This window comes from Chroicocephalus ridibundus, chromosome Z (genome assembly GCF_963924245.1).
Source record: "Chroicocephalus ridibundus chromosome Z, bChrRid1.1, whole genome shotgun sequence".
NCBI lineage: Eukaryota > Metazoa > Chordata > Aves > Charadriiformes > Laridae > Chroicocephalus > Chroicocephalus ridibundus.
The window spans coordinates 42,986,632-43,006,492 of record NC_086316.1 but is presented as its reverse complement, the minus strand read 5'-3'; the positions used below and the strand labels follow the sequence as shown (position 1 = coordinate 43,006,492).

General features: G+C 39.6%; 1 protein-coding gene across 7 annotated transcripts in view; it reads left to right on the top strand.

The window, feature by feature from the left end:
- NTRK2 (neurotrophic receptor tyrosine kinase 2) overlaps nucleotides 1-19,861 on the top strand; it is a 211,408-nt gene that overhangs the window by 40,264 nt on the left and 151,283 nt on the right. For all 7 annotated transcript variants that reach the window (XM_063321389.1, XM_063321390.1, XM_063321391.1 and 4 more), the window contains exons 6-11: nucleotides 1,582-1,718; nucleotides 5,016-5,148; nucleotides 6,700-6,999; nucleotides 11,912-11,944; nucleotides 16,892-16,992; nucleotides 18,255-18,354. In XM_063321389.1, the coding sequence (XP_063177459.1) occupies nucleotides 1,582-1,718; nucleotides 5,016-5,148; nucleotides 6,700-6,999; nucleotides 11,912-11,944; nucleotides 16,892-16,992; nucleotides 18,255-18,354 (804 nt within the window). The remainder of the gene's footprint in view (nucleotides 1-1,581; nucleotides 1,719-5,015; nucleotides 5,149-6,699; nucleotides 7,000-11,911; nucleotides 11,945-16,891; nucleotides 16,993-18,254; nucleotides 18,355-19,861) is intronic.

Genomic DNA, 19,861 nt, shown 5'->3' with positions numbered 1-19,861 from the left:
TAAAGTGAACATAATAGAAGAAATCCATGATGCCTATAACGGGAATCATATTACAGCACTGCTTAAAGCACTGGGAGAATTGCCTAAGCAGTTATGGTATACTTGTGCTGATCTTCAAATCTTATTAGGCAAGAAAGCATTGCCTGGAAACTTATTTGTCTTCTCTTTAGTATTACTTCCTCTCATTTAATTTTTATTGAACTAATTAAACTTAAAGGGAGATTTCCAATACATATAGCTTCTATGGAAGCTCTAGCAAACATATTAATGTGTTCACACTGATTTGGTGGTTAATTGTTTGTATGGGACTTTTTACATCAGCAAAAATTCTCTGCTAAAATTCTATACCTGCAAGTCTGTAATGAAACTACTGTACTCTTAAGTAAAAAAACAAAACACACAAAAACCAAGGAAACCCATTGTTTCAGAAAAAGTCATTGCAAGCTCATGCATACATATCCAGCACAGCAGATAAGCTTGAGTATTTGAGGTGATAAATTGCAAGTAAAACTTGCCTGGAACAGTTGATAAGAAATGCCTCATAAAGGAGGACAAGGCTTTTTACAGAGTGTAGCAGCTCCGAATGATTGCACAGTATCTTTTAAGAAAGATACGATATTTCTAGCATGTTGCATAATTATTTCCTATGTAAATAAGTATGAAATGTGAGGTCCACTGTGCCTGAAGTCTGTTGATATTGCTGGCATTATTTTTGAAGAGGGTCAGTCTATAATTCCTTGTGTTTTTGTAAGTGTTCAGCATATATTTACTCCTTTGGGAAGCTCTCATTGCTTTGGGTGCTGAAGAACGAGATACAAAGTGATTTATAGCTCTGTGAGGTGGAGGGAGAGCCCCGATCCTTGGCCTGTTTCCTGGTGAGTGGTACGATCTCACTGCTTTTCTGCTTTCCTGAGGGCAATAGCTAAGTCTGGTAAGGTGCCTTGGATAGCAGCTCTGTGCAATGCTGTTGCAATTCCTTTCTCTTCTCTGGTTTGATCTGTTCAGTGCTCTGTGCCCCTCACTTTGTACTTAAGATCTAGGTTTTGACCAGCTTTCTATGAGCTGTGTCTCTGTATGAGAGGGAGGGCGGCATTCTCTTGCGTGATACTGGGGGCTAGTGGGATTTTCCTGCTAGTGTTGCAGAGAACAGTGGGAATACCACAATGTCAGTTCATGGAAAATAGAGGTTTCTTTGCAGCTGTTACAAAGAGACAGATTGAATTTCCTGTTATAAAAAATAGGGGAATGGTGCTTTTTTCATTTCGAAGTTAAAAAATGAAGTTAGGATAACTTCTGTTTGCTCACCCTATTTCCCTATATGATTAGCTTAATGTATTTCCACATGTAGTAGTGTTTTCTTAGGACCTGAAGTGCAGGAGGTGGAGAAAAACATTATGTAGCAGCTTAAGGACATGTCTGCAAAGATGCTGTTTGTGCACCCTGACTGTATAGTAACTGACCACAGTGAATAGCTGTGTTTTTGGTTGCATTTATAGAGCTTGCTTAGAATTGAGTGGTGTCTTATTTCTGTCAAATGCAAATGCATGTGTTTTTTTTTCTTTTGTTTTGTTTCTATTTTAGACTTACCCTCAGCAAACTTAAGCAATTACAATATCACCGTGGTGGAGGGAAAGAGCATCACATTGTACTGTGATACTACTGGCGGGCCACCCCCTAATGTGTCCTGGGTGCTCACTAATCTTGTTTCAAACCATGAGGTAAGTTTCATATTCAAATACATGACAATTCAGAGACAGGAGTTCCCTGCTGAAGGATGGAACGAAGGTTCGTGTCCAGCTTTAGTTAACTTTTTATTAAAAAGATGAACTAGAACATTAATGTCGGGATTACCTTTATTTTCCAGTTACTTTCAATCCAGAGTGACTGCTGCAGTTGGAGAATGGCAGACATTTGCTCCTTGAGACCCTGATTTGCATTCTGGTTTTTGGATGTTCACTTGTATATGAGTACCATAACTTTTTGGAAGTATTGTGGTGAATCAGATACTGAAACACAAGGGCTTTCTGATTATCACCAATTCCTGCATACAGAGAATAAATCTAATGTACTCTAATAATGAAAAAAGCTTTGTGTCTCTAATTTTATTGTATTTTCATGCCAAAAGCTTTATGTGTTGCAATTTGGTTGTAAATGTTATTTTGTGGCTTGTTTAATTTATCCTTCAACAAATCAAAAACAGGAAGCCTTGGAAATTGAAGTGAAGGTTTTACGGAAAAGAATGGCAGGGTTTTTTTTAATGAGGCATGAAGATGTTTCCTCAATAAAGTCATCTAGGCAGGGGGAATTTTGTTTTCTGAGATCTTTGTGTTCTGTGTCCCTACCTTAGACTGTGTCCACACTGGATATACAATGATTAAGTGCTTTCTGATGGAACTGTTGGTAAGAAGAGGCATATAAGCATGTAGCTTCAACATGCAGCTGCTGACCTCTTAAATTGCCATTATTTACATGGTGGGCAAGACCCTCTGTTATTTACAATTTTATGGCATCGGCTTTTCTAAATTCATACTGGTGCAGGCTGTTCAAAGCTTCCTAGTCTATACAAAGTGCGGGATATGTACTTCCAAAGCTGTTCCTACAGTGCGGAAGAGACAGGACCTCTGGGATCTCATAATCTTTGAACTTTCTTCCTTGAGATCATTGTATGGGGCATGTATAGAGTTTGAGTAGCCTGTCTTTCAGCTTTCATAAGTAAGAGCTCTGTAGAGCTCTAGTTTTATTTTTAAAATTTTCTCTAATCTGAAAAACTACCCAAAGGCATCAGTCATCATCAAGAAAAAGAAATTAAAACGGTTTGGGGAACCTGTGCCAAGGTGTGTTTTTTCCTTTTTTTTTTCTTTTTCCTTTTTTCTTTTTCTTTTCCTTTTTCTTTTTTCTTTTTCATTTTTTCATTTTTTCTTTTTCTTTTTCTTTTTCTTTTTCTTTTTCTTTTTCTTTTTCTTTTTCTTTTTCTTTTTTTTCTTTTTCTTTTTCTTTTTCTTTTTCTTTTTCTTTTTCTTTTTCTTTTTCTTTTTCTTTTTCTTTTTCTTTTTCTTTTTCTTTTTCTTCTCTGAGTTATGAGACAAAAAAAATGTGGGATGGTGTTCAAAAAGTGAGATCATCTCATTTTTTAACCCTCCTATCTTTGAAATGCCATGGTCAGTTTGCTTCAAGCCTTCCAGAAACATTCTGTCCTGGCATAACTTCATCTTGAGATTTCGGAGGGGCTCAGAATACAGGCTAGCTACAACCTTAGCCATGGAGCACAGTAGTCTTTTCACTAGCAGAAGAATGAGCGCCTTTTAAACCTCATTTGCCATTCACAACTATCCTTCCCTTTTCTGTGAGTGTTGTTTTTGGTTTCCTTTCTCTCACTTCCATATCTCAGTTTCTGACTTCCTTTTCTTCACCTCCTATGCTGCTTTTGCCTGTTTTCTCTCTCTCTGCTGTTTTACAGAGAGAGACATTAACAAAAGTTAAAACTAAATTCCAGTCCTGCAAAGCTAACTGTACACTCTCAGCTTCTGTGCTGATGTATAATCTGGTTGGTGTTCGTTAGAGTTTTCTTGCTTTAGATTTCAGCCCTGAGCCTGCGATTGAGCCCCTCTGCTTTGAGCACAGCTTACCTCAGAGTTGCGTGTGGAGAAGTGTGTAATGGGGTGTTTTCTTTTCCACTCACCTCCCCTAGTGTCACAGTGAAATCAAAGGGGCATTTAACTTAAGTGGAGTTAAGGTGTCATCTTGAGGTTCAAAATTCTCATCCCACATGACTGTATCCAGGAGTGTTCCCACATGTCCCCATTGGCTGCCACTGAAAGTCGCAGGCTTTACAGATGCAGTGTATTATTTGTTTGTGTTCTGTGCAGCACTGAAGTGTATATGTATATGTATACGAAGAAAAGTGCTTCAAAAGTAGTTTTTAAAAATTTTCCTAATGTTTATTTTCTAAATGTGTTTTTGTTCCCTTCCTTTTTAAGAAAATAGTCTCACATTTTATGAAAAATTATGTAAAATTTGTACTTTCTTCCTTGAGATCATTGTATTGGGCATGTATAGAATTTGACTAGCCTGTCTTTCAGTTCTCGTAAGAGCTCTGCAGAGCTCTAGTTTTATTTTTAAAATTTTAAAGTACAAAAGCCCCGTATGGAAATAGTAATTATTTGGAGATCATATGAAGGAACTGATTTAAGAAAACAAGAGCCTTTAACCACCGGCTTCCTAGCTTTATTTTTTTTTAAATTCAGCCCTATTTACTTCGATGTTGCATAGCTGCATATTCAATATGGCATTTAAGGCTGTAAAGGCTGTAAATGGACATTGAGCTTTCTAAGAATCATAAGAATCAAGGTTTACAAGAATCGTCATTCTTACCTTAATTAGCCTGTGTCTAAACATGTAAACCGGTACTTGGGCAGTAGCTTAGATAGTAGAAAGTACGTAATTTCTTGTGGGAGGTTTCATGAAAAGAACAAGCTTTCAAGAAAAATTTTGGCTTAGGAGGAGGAAGACAACACATTGTTGTCAAGGTGCAGTAGAGCTCAGAAGGCAGCAGTTGAAGCGCAAGTGTAGACAAAAGAGACAAAAGTAAGAGTGAAGCAAGGATTGAATAAAATACAGGAGTGAAGGAAATGTTCAAGGAGAGCAGAGATAGACCACAGAAATGAGTCATGAAGTGGAAGAGATGGATGAGCAAGTGTACAGATAGAGGGGAAGAGGTGTTTAAAAAAAAGGCAGAAACTGAAAATGACAGGACAGAAAAATGCTTGAGTGCAGTGTTTGTAGCAGGACTTTTGGAGCTCTGAATCCACTGCCACTGACGGTTACATTTTGTTCTGTATGTGTTTTGTATCTGTTTGGGTAAGACACTAAAGTAAATCTTTGATCAATTGTGGACTGATACAACTAAAAGGAACGGAAAATTTAAAATGCCATTCATCTGTTGCCGGTGATTCCCTGCCTCTCCCTTGTTCTTTATACTGTGGTTGACACATACCTGTTTTTCTGATTACCTGTAGAGTGACACAAGTAAGAACCCTGCCTCGCTAACCATAAAGAACGTTTCATCCATGGACAGTGGACTGTGGATTTCCTGCGTAGCGGAGAACATTGTGGGAGAGGACCAAGCCTCTGCTGAGCTCACGGTATTCTGTACGTATGCAGGCCTCCATACAGCTCCTGAGGCCAAACTGCACTGGCAGCAACTCTTGTGGGTATAAATATTTTTTGGGCACACAGGTTGTTGAACAAATACCATTAAGGCATGTGGACTATCTACAGCAGTTAATGCTGGGAGTAGCCCAACCAGCAGTTGTTGTATTTATCTTTTTCAGCCCTGCATTCTGCAAAAAATGTATTTCTAAGCACTTTATCTTCCAGTTAGAACAATCTGTAAATAAAGGTCTGAAACCCAAAATACTCAATGGCACTGTCAGCGTGGGAAGGTTTGTAATGGTGTGCACGTATATACATACTGTCTTAGGAATTAAGAAGTGTGAACACATCAAAAGGCTCAATAGAGTTAACTGTAAGAGACTACAAATATTGAAGTTCTTATTATCTAAAGCAACAACTGCTTTGTTCAAAAAATAACACACTTGCAACATTCATACTGCCAGATGTAAATTTATTTGTCATAGCTTTGGATAATATGCTTATTCGTCAGGGCCAAGGAAGGGGGAAGGGACGTGTAGTGTAGAGGCACTGAATTCTTAGATCTAAGATTCCAGCCTGAATTCATTTTACGCGAACTAGACAGCATGTTTTCACAAGTTGCAACCCTCTGTTTAATTGAGGATGGGAATGGAACGCTTTGTAGATGGCAAACTTTGTTCAGCATGTGGTCATGACAGAGTAAACTAGAAAAATCACTGTAGATGTAGGTTTGTAGGTTGAAATTGGATATGTGATAGCTATGGGAAGGGACATAAACTAGGAATGTTCGAACAGTGTAAATGAGATCGTGAGCTTGGCACTGTTATGAGTGATAAAAGGGAGTATTACTAGATGAAATTAGATGCAGTTAAGAATAAATATCAAGGAAAATTTCCCAATAGTGAAATAATGGGCAAGGTGTTGGAGTAATCTCCTGAGGGAAGCAGAACAAGTCTGTAAACTTGAGGCATTTAGCAGGTTTGAACAAAGAATGAGAAAATGTGTAGTAGAAAGCTGTCTTTCCCTGACAGAAGAATCCAGGGAATTAAGTCATCTGTTCTGGCTTTGGTTCTATGAAGAAAATAATCTGTAAGTTTTGATTCCTAGCTGAATATATTTCAAGTACTACTTGCTTTTGGCCAACTTTTAAATATTTTCAATACTGTTGTGTTCCTTCAGCACTCCTCTGCACCATTTTTTCAGCAAAGTTAAAAAGTCCCTCTTCTCTTTCTCAGTAATCCAGTAACTGAACTTTCCACACCTTACAGGGTTTAATTGATTTAACAGGTGTTCAGTCTTTGTCTGAAACTAGTTTATTTTGTTTCTTTCTGAAGAATGGCTTCATTTCACTTGTAAGCATAGTACCCTAGGCAGAGCAGGTGAGTTTCTGTGTGAGTATCCTTCAAATAGGCATCGTTCCTACTAATAACATACTTTTGTACTGATGAGTGAAGAATACTTCCCTCATAACTTCTGGGGGGAGGGAGGCAAGGGAGGAAAGATGTGTTCGGAATATTCTGATGTTCTTCACTCTTTTTTCCAATATAGTTGCACCAAATATCACGTTTATTGAATCTCCAACCCCGGACCACCACTGGTGTATTCCATTCACTGTGAAAGGGAACCCTAAGCCCACATTGCAGTGGTTCTATGAAGGGGCTATACTGAATGAGTCTGAATACATCTGTACTAAAATACATGTTATCAATCAAAGTGAATACCACGGCTGCCTTCAGCTGGACAATCCTACCCACCTGAATAATGGTGCTTATACCTTACTGGCAAAGAATGAGTATGGAGAGGATGAAAAACGGGTTGATGCTCATTTCATGTCAGTGCCTGGAGATGGTGAGTATATGGGTTTTTTTATGTTAGCAATTGCAAATGGATGAGACTGTGGAGACAGCGCTCCTGGCCAGTTTAACTATTTCGGAGGAAGCTTTTGATATGCTTTTTTTTTTTTTTTTTTCTCTGAACACACGTCTGCAAGATTAGTTGTAAAATCATGTTTTTCTTGGGCATTTTCTTCTTTACTGTTTCTTAAGGCAGGCCATGCTAGTGCTCTGTAAATCTTCCCATTGAGTAACCATCCTCAGTGCCAGCTAAGGCTAGTAAAAGGTTGCTGTTTCTGAATTGTTTTCTCAGGCCTCTGTTCTGATCCTGAAAAGCACTGAGTGCTAACTCAGCCACTCTGTAAGTTTTCTGCACTGCATATGAATGCAATTAGACAGTGTATCCAGGGACACAGGGGGATGCTTATGTAGCATCTAGTGCCTTGTTGCAAAATCAATAGCGCAGTCCAGTGAGTTGATGATAATATGTTGTTTAGGACACCAGAGGGAGCTGGAGAGAAAACAAGTAACCTAGAGGCAGGATGGACAAGGTCTCGGTCTTCACACGCATTTCAATGTCCAATTCCCTTTTGTTTCAGTGGAGGTTGGGCACCTACTTCCCTAAGAATATCCGTGCTCAAGATGGTTGTTGTTAAATATATGCACCTTCAGCTGCTCTAAAAGCTCTGTTTCAGCCTTCCTAAATGCTATGTGAGCAGGCTCAAGGTGGACTAACTCATTGAACTGCAGGGACTACTGCAGGGACCACTGTGTTCACCGTGGTTTGATCTTTTTCCACATCTTCAAAACCATATGTGAAGTGACAGTAAGAGTAAGAAGGCATACATGTAAGCATATTGCTGTATGTGGAAAAAACTGAGTGGGCCTTGCACAGCTGGAGTGGAAACAAAGGCATGTTTTTGTGCAAATGATTGCAGTCGTATCTGAAAATGTGAGCATGTGTGTACCTTTGGCTTTTTAGCCATGAGATATAAATAGCGGCCTTCTTTTTTGAAATGGCAATGTGCAGTGCTAATGTTATCTGGCAGAAAAAAATGTGAATATTTAAATTCTCTCTCCTACATTGCAGGCTACAGATAGTAAAAATATGGTCTGTATTTAACAGCTCAGTCTCCTGTAGGGAAAGAGACGGCAGGTCTTTTGCTTTCCCACCCTTAGAAGGAGAAGGTGAAGAACTGACACAACCAGGCTGTTTTTCACTCCTGCTGTCCTTAGTGCTTCTCTCCTTTTTTTTTTTTTCCGGAGCTTTTCCTTAAATAGATTCATTACAGAAACATGCCATGGTTTCAGCTACTGGCATCTTCTAATACTGCATTATAACGGTTCAGAAAAACAGTTGCCCTCATAGATGTTCTGTGTACAATGGAAGTTCTCTCACACCCTTGTTATTTAATATGAACCTGGCTTCATTTTCTTAACAGAACAACAGCTCATCTAATACATTTAGGTCAATTTATCATTTCTTGTCTTTGATCCAAATCCCTTTTACTGTTCTGTTTTTCCTTTATGCTTCTCCCCTGTACACTGAAAATTTCACAGTTGTGGCCTTTTAAATCAGTAAATAGAACTGTAGGTTTCCTCCAAATTAGAAAGACAGCATTATTTATTTGTTCCATCCTCTTTATGCTCATAAGGAATATAAATCTCTCAAGATAATCTGTGCTATGTTCTTTAAGCATTTCCCAAACTCTCTGGTGGATCAAGTTTCACAAAAAGAGTATAGAGGAAACTGGACTATGTATAGACAGGATGTAACTGCATTAGAAATTAGTTCATGCATAGTGGATGGCACCAAACCAGTCTTAAAAATTAACAATAGGGGAATTGCTTATCTACTTAGCCTCTTCAATATTGTTTTTATTTGTGGAGCTTTTTCCTATAAGAATCGTGGCATTGAGCTTTAGAAAACTTCACAACATTGTTGTCTCCTCCGCTGAAGCTGGCATAAAAGCAAGTGTTAAAAAACTAGAATCCTCTGTGCATTGTATTAAAATTTTTGTTTTAAACTATTACTATTTAAAGCACTGTCAGGCTTTTTCAAACCCTTAAAAGGCTTTTTCAGTGCTGTTGTTACTGTGTAGTTTCTTCTTTTGGCCCACATATTGTACAATGAAGCATAAAGATTAAGGCCCACGCCCTGGTATTATGTTCATTTCCATGCCTTCATGCCTGAATTAAATACCAGCCCTGATGTTTCATGGGGTGGGGTATACTCACTGATCTTTAAACTGATTCTATGGTTATTGCATCACTTATGGGCAAATGCTCTGAAGGTAAAAAAAAAAGAAAATTAAAAAGAACCCCTCACCTATAATCCATATGTCTATCTAAAATGCATACAACTAAGTCTGAAACATATTCTGTCATCAGCAGTGTAATACTCCACTTTTGAAGTTGCATCAAACACAATGAAGACAGGATTTGTGCCTAATACGCTTTCAACTTCCAGCATGCTACTTGCAGAACATTTTTTGCTAGGCTGAGGATGCAGGCATAAAGGAGAGGAAGACAAACCATGTACCACAATTGATGGTAACACAGTTGATGATGTAAATTAAGACTTTGTTTTAAATACGAAGGCCTGGAAGAAGAAATTTCATATTCTATTAGCTAAATTTTTAACTAGCTTTAATCTGCTAAAGTTTTTGAATTCCTGTGAAGCTGTTTGTGCTGGGGATAATTTGATTGTTTGAGATTACACTGAAGCAAACAGTAAGCAAGGAATGTTCATGTTTTATTCTGGAGGCTGTTCTCATCGGTGGTCCTAAAACATCTAATGAATACAGGAGAAATTTTTGCCAATAATAAGTATTTTTAATTAAGCTGATGCATCTACCAGCTCTCTACTCTAGAATTCAGCTGAAGGAATCCAACTCACGTAGTATCTTGTCAAAGTAAAAGAATACGTTAAATATACCTTGGAAATATCATCTTGCTTGTGTGGCATAACAAAATGGGGCTGTTTTGCAGAAGTATGTTTTTGGATTGAGTCTTTTGCTGCTGCTTTATTTTAAAAATGTCAACTTTATAAAGAAAGAAGCAAGCAAACCAAGTGTAGTTGATGTAGCTTGTAAAGATGAGTGAATAGGATAAGTCTCTTAATAGAGACTTATTCTAACAGGGACCAGAAAAACAATGCTGTTCTGTGTTTGCCTTAAAAATAGTTGCATGTAAACATGCAAAATTACTGTGGTGAAGTTTAGTGTTAAAGTAGCGTCAACCGATGTTTCGATGATTGAGTAGATATGTTTTTATGTAGGGAATACTAAATAAAAATTTGGGTCTTGTCCAGCATCTTGATTTTTTCAACTTTATTTGAAGTATTTAGTTATATAAAACGTATTTGATGGAGTTGATGACTTCCTAGTTTATATCCCTGGCATGAGTTAGGGGTTAAACTAATCTGATTACTTTATCCCAATTCTGGTTAACAGTAACAAAAATGTTGCCATTTAACTCAGGAATAAAGGCCTGGAAATTTTGCTGTTTTTTTTTCCCTTCAGATTACAGAAGGTAAATTAGAAATACAGTCTTTCAGGTGGATGTTTTATACTGGAAAAAATGAATCCATGAACTTCTGTGGACAGAAAACCCTGGTCATAAGTTGCTTGAGGACAGACAGTACAAGCTTTCTTCACTTGTTACTTATTTCTGCAGATTGACATGACTGTTCTCATGGGGTCTATTAACCTATATGTCTGCATACTAGAATATCTTCAAATGTGTTTAAAAATAAACCTAGTTATCTGCTGCCATTCTGCAAATAGGTTGCAACTCTGCTTAGTATTTTCAGCACAGATTCTCATGCTGTTGACATAAGCAGAAACAATGGTGTTCTGGTCGTACTTCATAGTGGCTTTATGCCAGTGTAATGCCACTGCTATGGATTTACTGTATAGTACTATAAACAGAATTATGCTTTTTGAAGTTTGACTCATCTTCAGAGATTTTAACTATCAGTTAATTTTATTTTCAAACTAACAAAAACGAAAGAGTAAAAATGTGGAAGAGATGATTAGGAACCTACTGCATAAGCTATGCTATAAATACATTGTAGACCAGAATGAACGGGTATGTTGAAATACAACACAAGTATCTTTCAAAGCATGAATAGTCTAATAGTACGCTAATTTCAGTGGGCGTTCTGTGCATTATACTCACATATGTGCTCAGCCTTACATATGTGCAGTAATTGGAAAAAGCTGCAAAACTGGAACTAGTAAAATTTAGAAAAGTGTAGACTAGATGGGTATCCATTTGCCTGTGTAAAGGCTGGCTTTTGAGACATCTGACTCTTTTGGTAGGAGTTCTGTCTGTGTATCGGCTGTGCAGCTGGCTTCTTGGAAGCATCCTTTTACAGAGCAAATGAAATGGTGCTGTTTAGATTATTGCTACCTCTGTCCCTTAACTTGCCAGCTCACAGCTGAACCGGTTTGCTCTCACAGTGATTTAATAGCAAAATTTTTTGACCAGGTAAAAGTCAGTGATTGTTAATGCTCACTGAAGTCTGCTTATACTTAAGGTCAGGGAGAATTTTACCATTGATTTTTCAACAGGAATGGTTATTGTTGCATATATTCCAGATATACATTAACAGCGGAAAGCAGAATTGTGCCCAGTTCAGAAATACACCTGCCTTTGCCAGAGCTAGTGCCCTGTGCGTTAGCTGTTTCGCACGAAGCAAAATGTTAACCTTTGGGATAGCTCTAAAATGTCTGTAAATGTAATCTGATAAACAGGTACTGCAATATGTTGATCTTGCTTTGCATTTGTGTAGGTTCTGATCATTCCTATTGCAAATATCGTGTCAACTCTTAAAAAAATTCCTAAAGAAACTCTTATTCTTCCAGCATTTGCAATCTATTTACAAAGGCTTTTTCTTTTCTTTTTCTCTTCTCCATGTACAGGTAGTGGCCCAATTGTGGATCCAGACGTTTATGGTATATATTTGATTTTCTTTTTCTTTTCTTTTAATGATAGAAATGAAGGGACTGAAACCATTAAAAGATTGAATGTCAGGCTCAGTTAAATTGAAATGGCACTTACTATATCACAGTTCTAAAAAGTACTTTGTATTTTTGGTTCTTCTCCTGCCTTATATTATTTAAGATAAATGAGGGCAATGTGACATTTTACTTACTCTGCTGCTTTTGATTCACATTAGGAGAAGCATAAATCCACTGCTAGGAAGGGTTGCAGTTGATCCTGTAGGATGACAGCTGTCTGATGTAGCTCACAGGCATGAGATTTTTGTGAACCTTTTGGAGGCATTTCTTGGAGGAAAGAGAGTTCGTGATTTCTTCTTATATAACTTAATTTATTTTTTCAGCGATGATTCCATACGTGTTTGCCGCCAAAAATGTACCCCTAAATCCCACTTAAAAATGAGGTTGGCACAAGTAAGTTTTCCTGTAGGCAATTTATTTTGCTCTGTCCGCTCATTTGTACCTTCCCTTAATCTCTCTTGCATAAGCAGACCATCACCTTGGTGATACCTGAGTGCGTGCCAGAGGATTTGATGACGCAGTGTTCACATTAGTTTTTTAGTTAGGCATAATGTTTTGGTCTGTACCTAGTAAGAGCCAGTGTGCACTAGAATAGAAGCTGCAGAATGAAAAGTAACTGGCTAGTTCTACATAATGCTTCTGGTATACTTCTGGTGAGCAGGAAAGTCCATCCTAACCAACATACCCAAATACCCTTAGCTTCCAGCAGGAGCTGGATCCTGTTTGGAGTACTTTTTATTTGGATGAAATGGCCCATGACTCAAGTTTCCTTAAGCTGATTTAAATGTTATTGCTTTGATTCCATTCCATGTCATTAAACTTTAGCAAATGTGCAATTGAAGCATCAATTTGGCTGTAAGTGCTTAGAAATACTAAAGGATAGCTTACCCTCCCTCTCTTTCCAAATTCTTTTTTTTTTTTTTTGGGGGGGGGGCAGGGGGGTGGGAAAGTGGTGATGGTTTGCACAATTTCTTACATGTATTGCATTATATAAGCTGTATGCATGAAGATCTTGATTCTGAGCTGTTTATCATGGTCCTGATGCCTGTATATGGCTTTAACCATGTGAGTGCTGTGCTTCAGTTGGCTTGGGTAGATTTCTGCTGAGACTTGTGCTTCCAGTTGTGCTAGGAGATCACAACCTGCAAGACTAGTCCTAATGAAAGCAGCTTTCCTTTTTATTCATGGCTTTTCTTTCTGCTGTTTGAAACTGCTGTCTTTGATCTTTGTTTCAGTGACTCAGTGCTTGCTTTGAGAAACACTTTGTAGTCCAGAGTGTTTCCTTAATTATTCCAAATTCACAAGTCCAGTTACTGAGGTGAATAAATGAGGCTGGCTGGAAAGTCTAGAAACTACTACACTTCTTCAGAGAACCACTGCACCACTGCCTGCATGGCTGACAGTGGGGTGGACCCCTGAGATGAGCTTCACTTGGAGACTTTCATGTTTTCATGAATTTTTTTTCAGACGGCTCTGTCTCTATGCTAACCTGTTTATCTACAACTTAGATTATGTTGGAAAGAAGATTTAAAGCACATCCCCCCTCAGGCCCCCAACCTCTTCTCTTCAAAATGCATCTTTCAGAGCCCCATGCTAATCATGTTGCGGATTGTGCCCGGTATAAAGGGTAGAGGCAGTGGCAGAGGATTTGATCCTGCTGTGCGCTGGGACTAGCTGTGTGTCTGTCAGTCTGTTGGCTACGACTGAAGTTAATGGCAGCTGCAAAGTACTTCCCTGCGAGTGTCGGGGCACAGCAGGGCCAGGGGCTCCCTGTGGGGTTCCCTCACGGCAGGGCCTGGCAGCCAGGAGCTGGGGGACACGAGGGCAGCCCCAGCCCTGCCCGTTGGGCACTGCCCTGGGCCACCGGCCCGTGGGTGGGCCCGGCTTAGCAGGGCCCATGGCCAGGCAGGGCCAGGCTGTGAGGAGACAGAGAGGGAGGCGGCAGAGGGCAAGGGGACCCCAACCTCGAGTACCCCTCTGACCACCTTTCTGCGTCCTGTGCTCCATGGGAGGTGATTCCCAAGCGTTTCCCGTTAGGCATTTTGAGCGGGAAACAGAAAAACTGGCGAGGTGGCAGCTGGCTGCATGACGTTGTGTTTGCCGGGCCCGGCATGCCGCAAGTGCGGAGCAGCCGCTGATGCCGCCGGCTTGCCTGGCAGAAAAGGCGGGGAGGAGAGGCCGTCCTGGCCCTGTCTGGGAAACCACCGAGAGAAACAAAGTGACTTGCCCGGGGCTGGGCAGGAAATCGAATGCAAAGCCAGCTCCTTTGGCTCCGAGTTCACATCTCCGTGCCAGGCTGCTGCTTCTGACGCGGTTGTGAACATGAGAGAGACACTGTGCCCCGTATCACCCATCCCCACAGACCCCCCTGGTGCTGGTGTGACCATGCTCTCGTCTCTATCCCAGGTTTATAAAACGGCTGCAAAACACTGCCCGGCCTCAGCCGTGGTTCTCCCCAGTTGGCGTGGTCATAGGTGGCTGCCTGAGGTAGGCGGCACTGGAGAACCTGGCCCTGAAGCGATAGGAGTCCCACATAGCATGCATGAGTCAAGAGGCGTGACCCTGTCTGTACCGGAGTGCTCAGTGTCCGTGTCAGGATTTCATAGTGAAATGAAGAGGAATTTGTTTAACTCAGAATCACCTGGTTTTGGCTGTTGTACGCGTTTTCCTTGCCTGGCTCACCCGTTTCGAGAGGCTTTGAAGATCTGGCAGCAGTTCATATGTAAGCGCTTCGCAGTTATACAGCGGGGGATGGCAATGCAACACCATCGTACCGATGTGGCCTACTTTAGCTCTTGCCCATTTTAATATAAAAGTGCATTCAAAGGATTCACAGACCAGACCTGAAACACTCTGCATGGTTCTCATTAGTCCTTCAGGGTGTGATTTCCAGTAGCTTAGTACAGACATGAGCATAAACAGAACTGTAAATAGCATTGGTTTTTGCTCACTGGTATTTACAAGTAAAATTAGGAGCAAAAAATTTTCCCTGTTGAAAGTTTGTATTACAGAGCCAGAGCAGCAAAGGCTCTAAATATTTTTTTTATATATTGGTCTTACAAAGCTACCATAAATGTAGGTTTGGTCAAAACTATCCTGGTGAAGATTTTCCCAATCTTACAGGCTGAGATACTTGTTATAAAGCAGGCTCTGCCTGCTAATGAATGAAGCAGGAGCTTTCTTCTTTGCTGTGGCAAAGCGCGTAATCACGGTGGCAGATGGTCCCAGTGCCCAGGCTGCTTGTGCAGCGGAGCCATTCAGGCAGGGTTTGTGCTGCCCAGAGTAAGGACCGCTGTTCGTTTCCCCCTTGCTGCTGTTCTGTCCTTGCTGCATAGGAAGCTATAGGTATAGAGATACAGTGCTGAGTTGGAGAATTCAAACAATAAAAGACCAGGAAATTAAATTTTGTTTTTCATGAAAGCTCTGTATACTTAATATGTATTTTGGCTTGAAAGAGTCCTGTCCTTCGCATGCATGGTGTAGAGCCAAAATAGACTATGCGGCTGGTTAGACAACCTGACTGTACTGACTGTAGCACTGGTGCCAGAAGTAGCTGTGTAGCTTCATATACCAAAAAATCTGCAGCCTACCGAGTGCTTTGCAGAAAGCAAATGTGTTCACACATGCATGAAGATCAAAAGCCCAATGCAGCTTGTTGCTAGCATTGCCAACTGAGCTCTCCAAAATGGCCTTGGGAGCTAAAGATCAACTGTACCGAGGCACAGGCCCTCTCGGCCCCTTCTCAGTAGCAGCTCTGTGGTGTGAAGAGTTCCTGCTTCTGCAGTTAGTGAGAGCTATGTATGCCTCTGCACCCTGCCTTTTCAGATTCACAGTTAAAATTTCATCAGCAGGCTTACGGCACTGATTTAAATCAAAATATGTAAAGAATACGCAATTAATTGCAAATTTAAATTACAATGCTGGAGGTGCATTTTGTAATAGATGCAGTTGTTGCCCTTGTTTGTTTCTTTCATCTCTACACATTACAGTCATAAGATTGAAATGTTATGTGTATTTTCAGAAATAATCATGAAATATATGCATTTTAAAATTTATTTTCATACCCATTTCTGTAAGTTCTTGTGTATACTATTTAATTCTTTTTATCTTGTTTGAAAAATTTTGTCAGGAAGTCATGGACTGCAAATATATGTGTATCATTTTTAAATAATTATAAATAATTAAGCCATGGTCACTTGTTTGATGGAATAGTTCTGGATTGACTCCTGCAGATCTGTCAGTGGGATTATTTTGATGAATCAAATTTCTTCATAACATCTCAGGCATTTAATTTTTTCACAGGTTTACTTGTATGACAGTTTATGATGCTAGACTGTAACCTCTGTGCACACAACAGTATTTTTTATTATTTTTTAAATAAACAAAAATGACTAAAAAAATTTTCACATTTGATAGTAACAAACTAGCTAAAAATCTATCTGGCACTTTCTTCTCAGCTAAATAAAAGTCTTCAAGTTAATTTCTAAGACTGCCCTATATTTGGCTGAAAACAAGGCTGGAGGAGTTCAGTGTAGAGGGCAGTCTTTCATTTTTAATGGGAAGTCAGAGCGCATAAAAATAGCTTAATGGATGGAGTTCTTCTTTAACTCTAGTTTTTCCAGTAAAGATAGACATTATGGTGCAGATCGCTTCTCTTTTCAAGTTTGTTAGTCACAACACATTTTTAGATTGTCTACCACAGGGATCCCCCCCCCCCCAAAATGTTCCAGCTACTTTAGCAATTATGTGTTGTTTCCAGAGAGCTCAGAGTCTTGAGAGTTGTTAGTCGCCTTTCTGTCTTACAGAGCAGAAATAATAAAGACAACCCTTTCCCCTCTAAGATTACAAAATTATAAAAGCAACCTTTTTTCCTTTCCTAAGAGTATGAAACCACGCCTAATGATCTTGGAGACACTACAAATAACAGTAATCAAATCACTTCTACGGATGTTTCCAACAAAGAGAATGAAGATAGCATCACTGTAAGTATATACATTGTTTCCTGATCTGTAGTACTGGTGGACTTTCTGGCTCTACAACTCACAAAACTGCATGGGTTGTAATAGGACCCTGAGCTACCAGAAGACTGGAGCTATTAGTGTGTTGTGATCAAAACTCATAAAAAAAGGAAAAAAAGAAAATCAATGCTCCCTACTCTTGCCCTCTCCCCATTTTTTGAAAGAGTGAATCACTTTTCAGTCCAAGTAAAATTGCTAGTTACTTTGTTCCATGCTTTTGTGAACAGCTAACTGTAATTTTTTAGCCTAAGAATTTGCTTCTAATTTTAGCCAAGGAGAGCAACTCTTTATTTACAAAGACTTCCAAGGTGATTTGAAGACCATTGCTTGAATTCTGGTGCTGGAGTCAGCTCCTCGTTATGGAGAGGATGTGCTGCAATGAACTTTCAAATTCTAACTGTATGTTTTTAAAACATGATTTCATGTAGGTTTTTGATCAAATAATTTGCAGTAGATTTTAGTATAAGTAGCTCAATTGGTGGGCCTCCTCCTTTGCTGCCTTGCCTCTCATGCTGTCCTGAACTGAATTGTTGGAAACTGGTAGCAGGTGGCCAGCCTGGTTGGCATAGCAGCCTCCCTGCATTAGTGACTCCGTAAAGCAGCAGGCAGTGGAGAGCACGTGCATTCATAAACCAGAGAGCGGTTTGTGAGTTGGGACACTGTGCTAAAAAATTGGGAGGATCCCAGACACTCTTATCTTATCTGATAACAGAATCATTGAACAGCTGAGGTTGGAAGGGACCTCTGGAAATTCTCTGATCCAATCCCCCCTGCTTAAAGTGGGGCCGGCATGGTTGCCCAGGATTGTGTCCACTTGGTTTTTGATATCCCTAGGGACAGAGACTCCATAGCCACTCTGAACAATCTGTACCAGTGTTCAGCTACCCTCACAGTAAAAAAAATTTTCCTGTGTGCTTTTCTTACATGTTTTCTTAGAATATGCCACTCTGCTGGAAGGGAAAGGGATGATGTGTATGCCCTCCCACCTGCCTTGAATGTGTAGGATGTTGAAAAAGTTGTTCTCAGAGGTGTCTGAATCTCTGTTCTCTGCAGGATAGAAGAAACCTCAACAAGTGGCTGTTTTCTGTACTGCTTGATCTGAGTGCAAATGTTTCCCAGTTGAAACGAGTCACTTTACCTAAGTGCATTAATCTGAATGTATGCTGAATGTCTTTGAAGGTCATGAGAACAAAACAAGCAGATCTGTTTGTGTCCTCTTATTTTAGGTGTATGTTGTGGTAGGAATTGCAGCACTGGTGTGCACTGGCTTAGTAATAATGCTCATTATTCTGAAATTTGGAAGACACTCAAAGTTTGGGATGAAAGGTAAGCAGGGTTGTTTTTTATACCTTCCATAATTGTTGTGGGTTGTATGAGCTATAAATTCTGCACTATAGGCTTCTACACTAAAAGCAGTCAAAATAACTAGATTAATGGGATCACATTTAGTGTTTTGTTTATTCATCAGGTAAGTAAGGGCAGAGGCAGATGTAGATAGAGTGTAGAATTTTGTATCAAACTCTGCTACTTCTCTTTTTTTTTTATGACAAGTCCCATTCCTTTCTCTTCTGCTTCAAAGCCCCCTGTGACACATCATGGAGTAAAATATTACTTGAGTCGGTGTAGGTAGGAAGAAGACAAGAAATGAAACTTATTCTGATATGAGTTTGATTACAACAATTTGATGAGGATCTATGCTGTATGTAAGAAGTACTTCAGACCATACTACAAATGTCACATTAAGGTGATAGATTCAAGGGCAAACAATGGCAAAGGTGGAAGGTGCATTTGCAGTGGATCCTGTATATGACAGAATGGTTCTTTCTGATATGCGTTTTCTTGAGCTTCTGTTTGTATCCGGGGAAGTGGCGACTGGAGAGAGTGGCAAGTGCTCATGTCCCTGTGGAAGGGGGAAATCTCAGCCCTCCCATTTATTAATTTATTTATTTTGCAGCCAGATGAAGGTACGTTTAATATGGAGGTACCTGTAACAGCTCCATTACTGTATTATTTTACTGATATCATCAGTCCGTGTCTGGTGATGTGGGTGAAATGGTATTAAAAAAAACCCAAAAAGAATAAAACACTTGCTGTCTTGTTGGGACGACTTGAAGGTGCTTTGCTGTGTGCTAAAGTACATGAGCTTTTGTTCTTAAGATGTGTAGTTGAAGGTCTGTGAAGACAGTGGTAAGTAATGTTTTGGTAGGCTCCTGTTAACTGCGTGTCCTTCTTCTCAGCTGTGCTTATGACACAGTACTACAAGGATGTATATTTTGATAACCCTTACTTGCTCTTGACAAATGCTCTTTTCAGAGATGTTTACTGTATATTTTGTGTTTCTTCTGTATTCTGTTTAGAGGACAGTTCCTGGAACAAATGAGATTTGAGCAGAGCAGAAATGTAGTCGGTGCAGATTATCTTGCTAGGGTAGTAACCTTTTTTCTCACCTCCATCTGATATGACATAGTCTCTGCTCTTTGGGGTAGCATTAAAAGAGAACGGTCATTGTGAAATATCCTGAATAGCAACATGGAGCCAGCAGGATAGAGCTGCAGAGTTTTGGCCAAAGACTAGAAAAAAATTCCTGCAACTGAGCAGTGTTGCAGAAAGTTCAGTGTAAATTTTGTGTCCAAAGCTTTCTGAATTGCATTTAGAGAGCTGGAGTAGGCAGAAGCTAAATGAGAGCAACGATGAGAGATGTCTGATGTTGGCTCTTTAAAACTGAATGCTTGTTAGATTTTTCAAAATTTGCATTAAATATTTCAACGTGACATTATTGGAGGAACTAGGAAGTAAACTCTCCCCTGAGGCAGAATGCGCAAAGTTGTTTTGT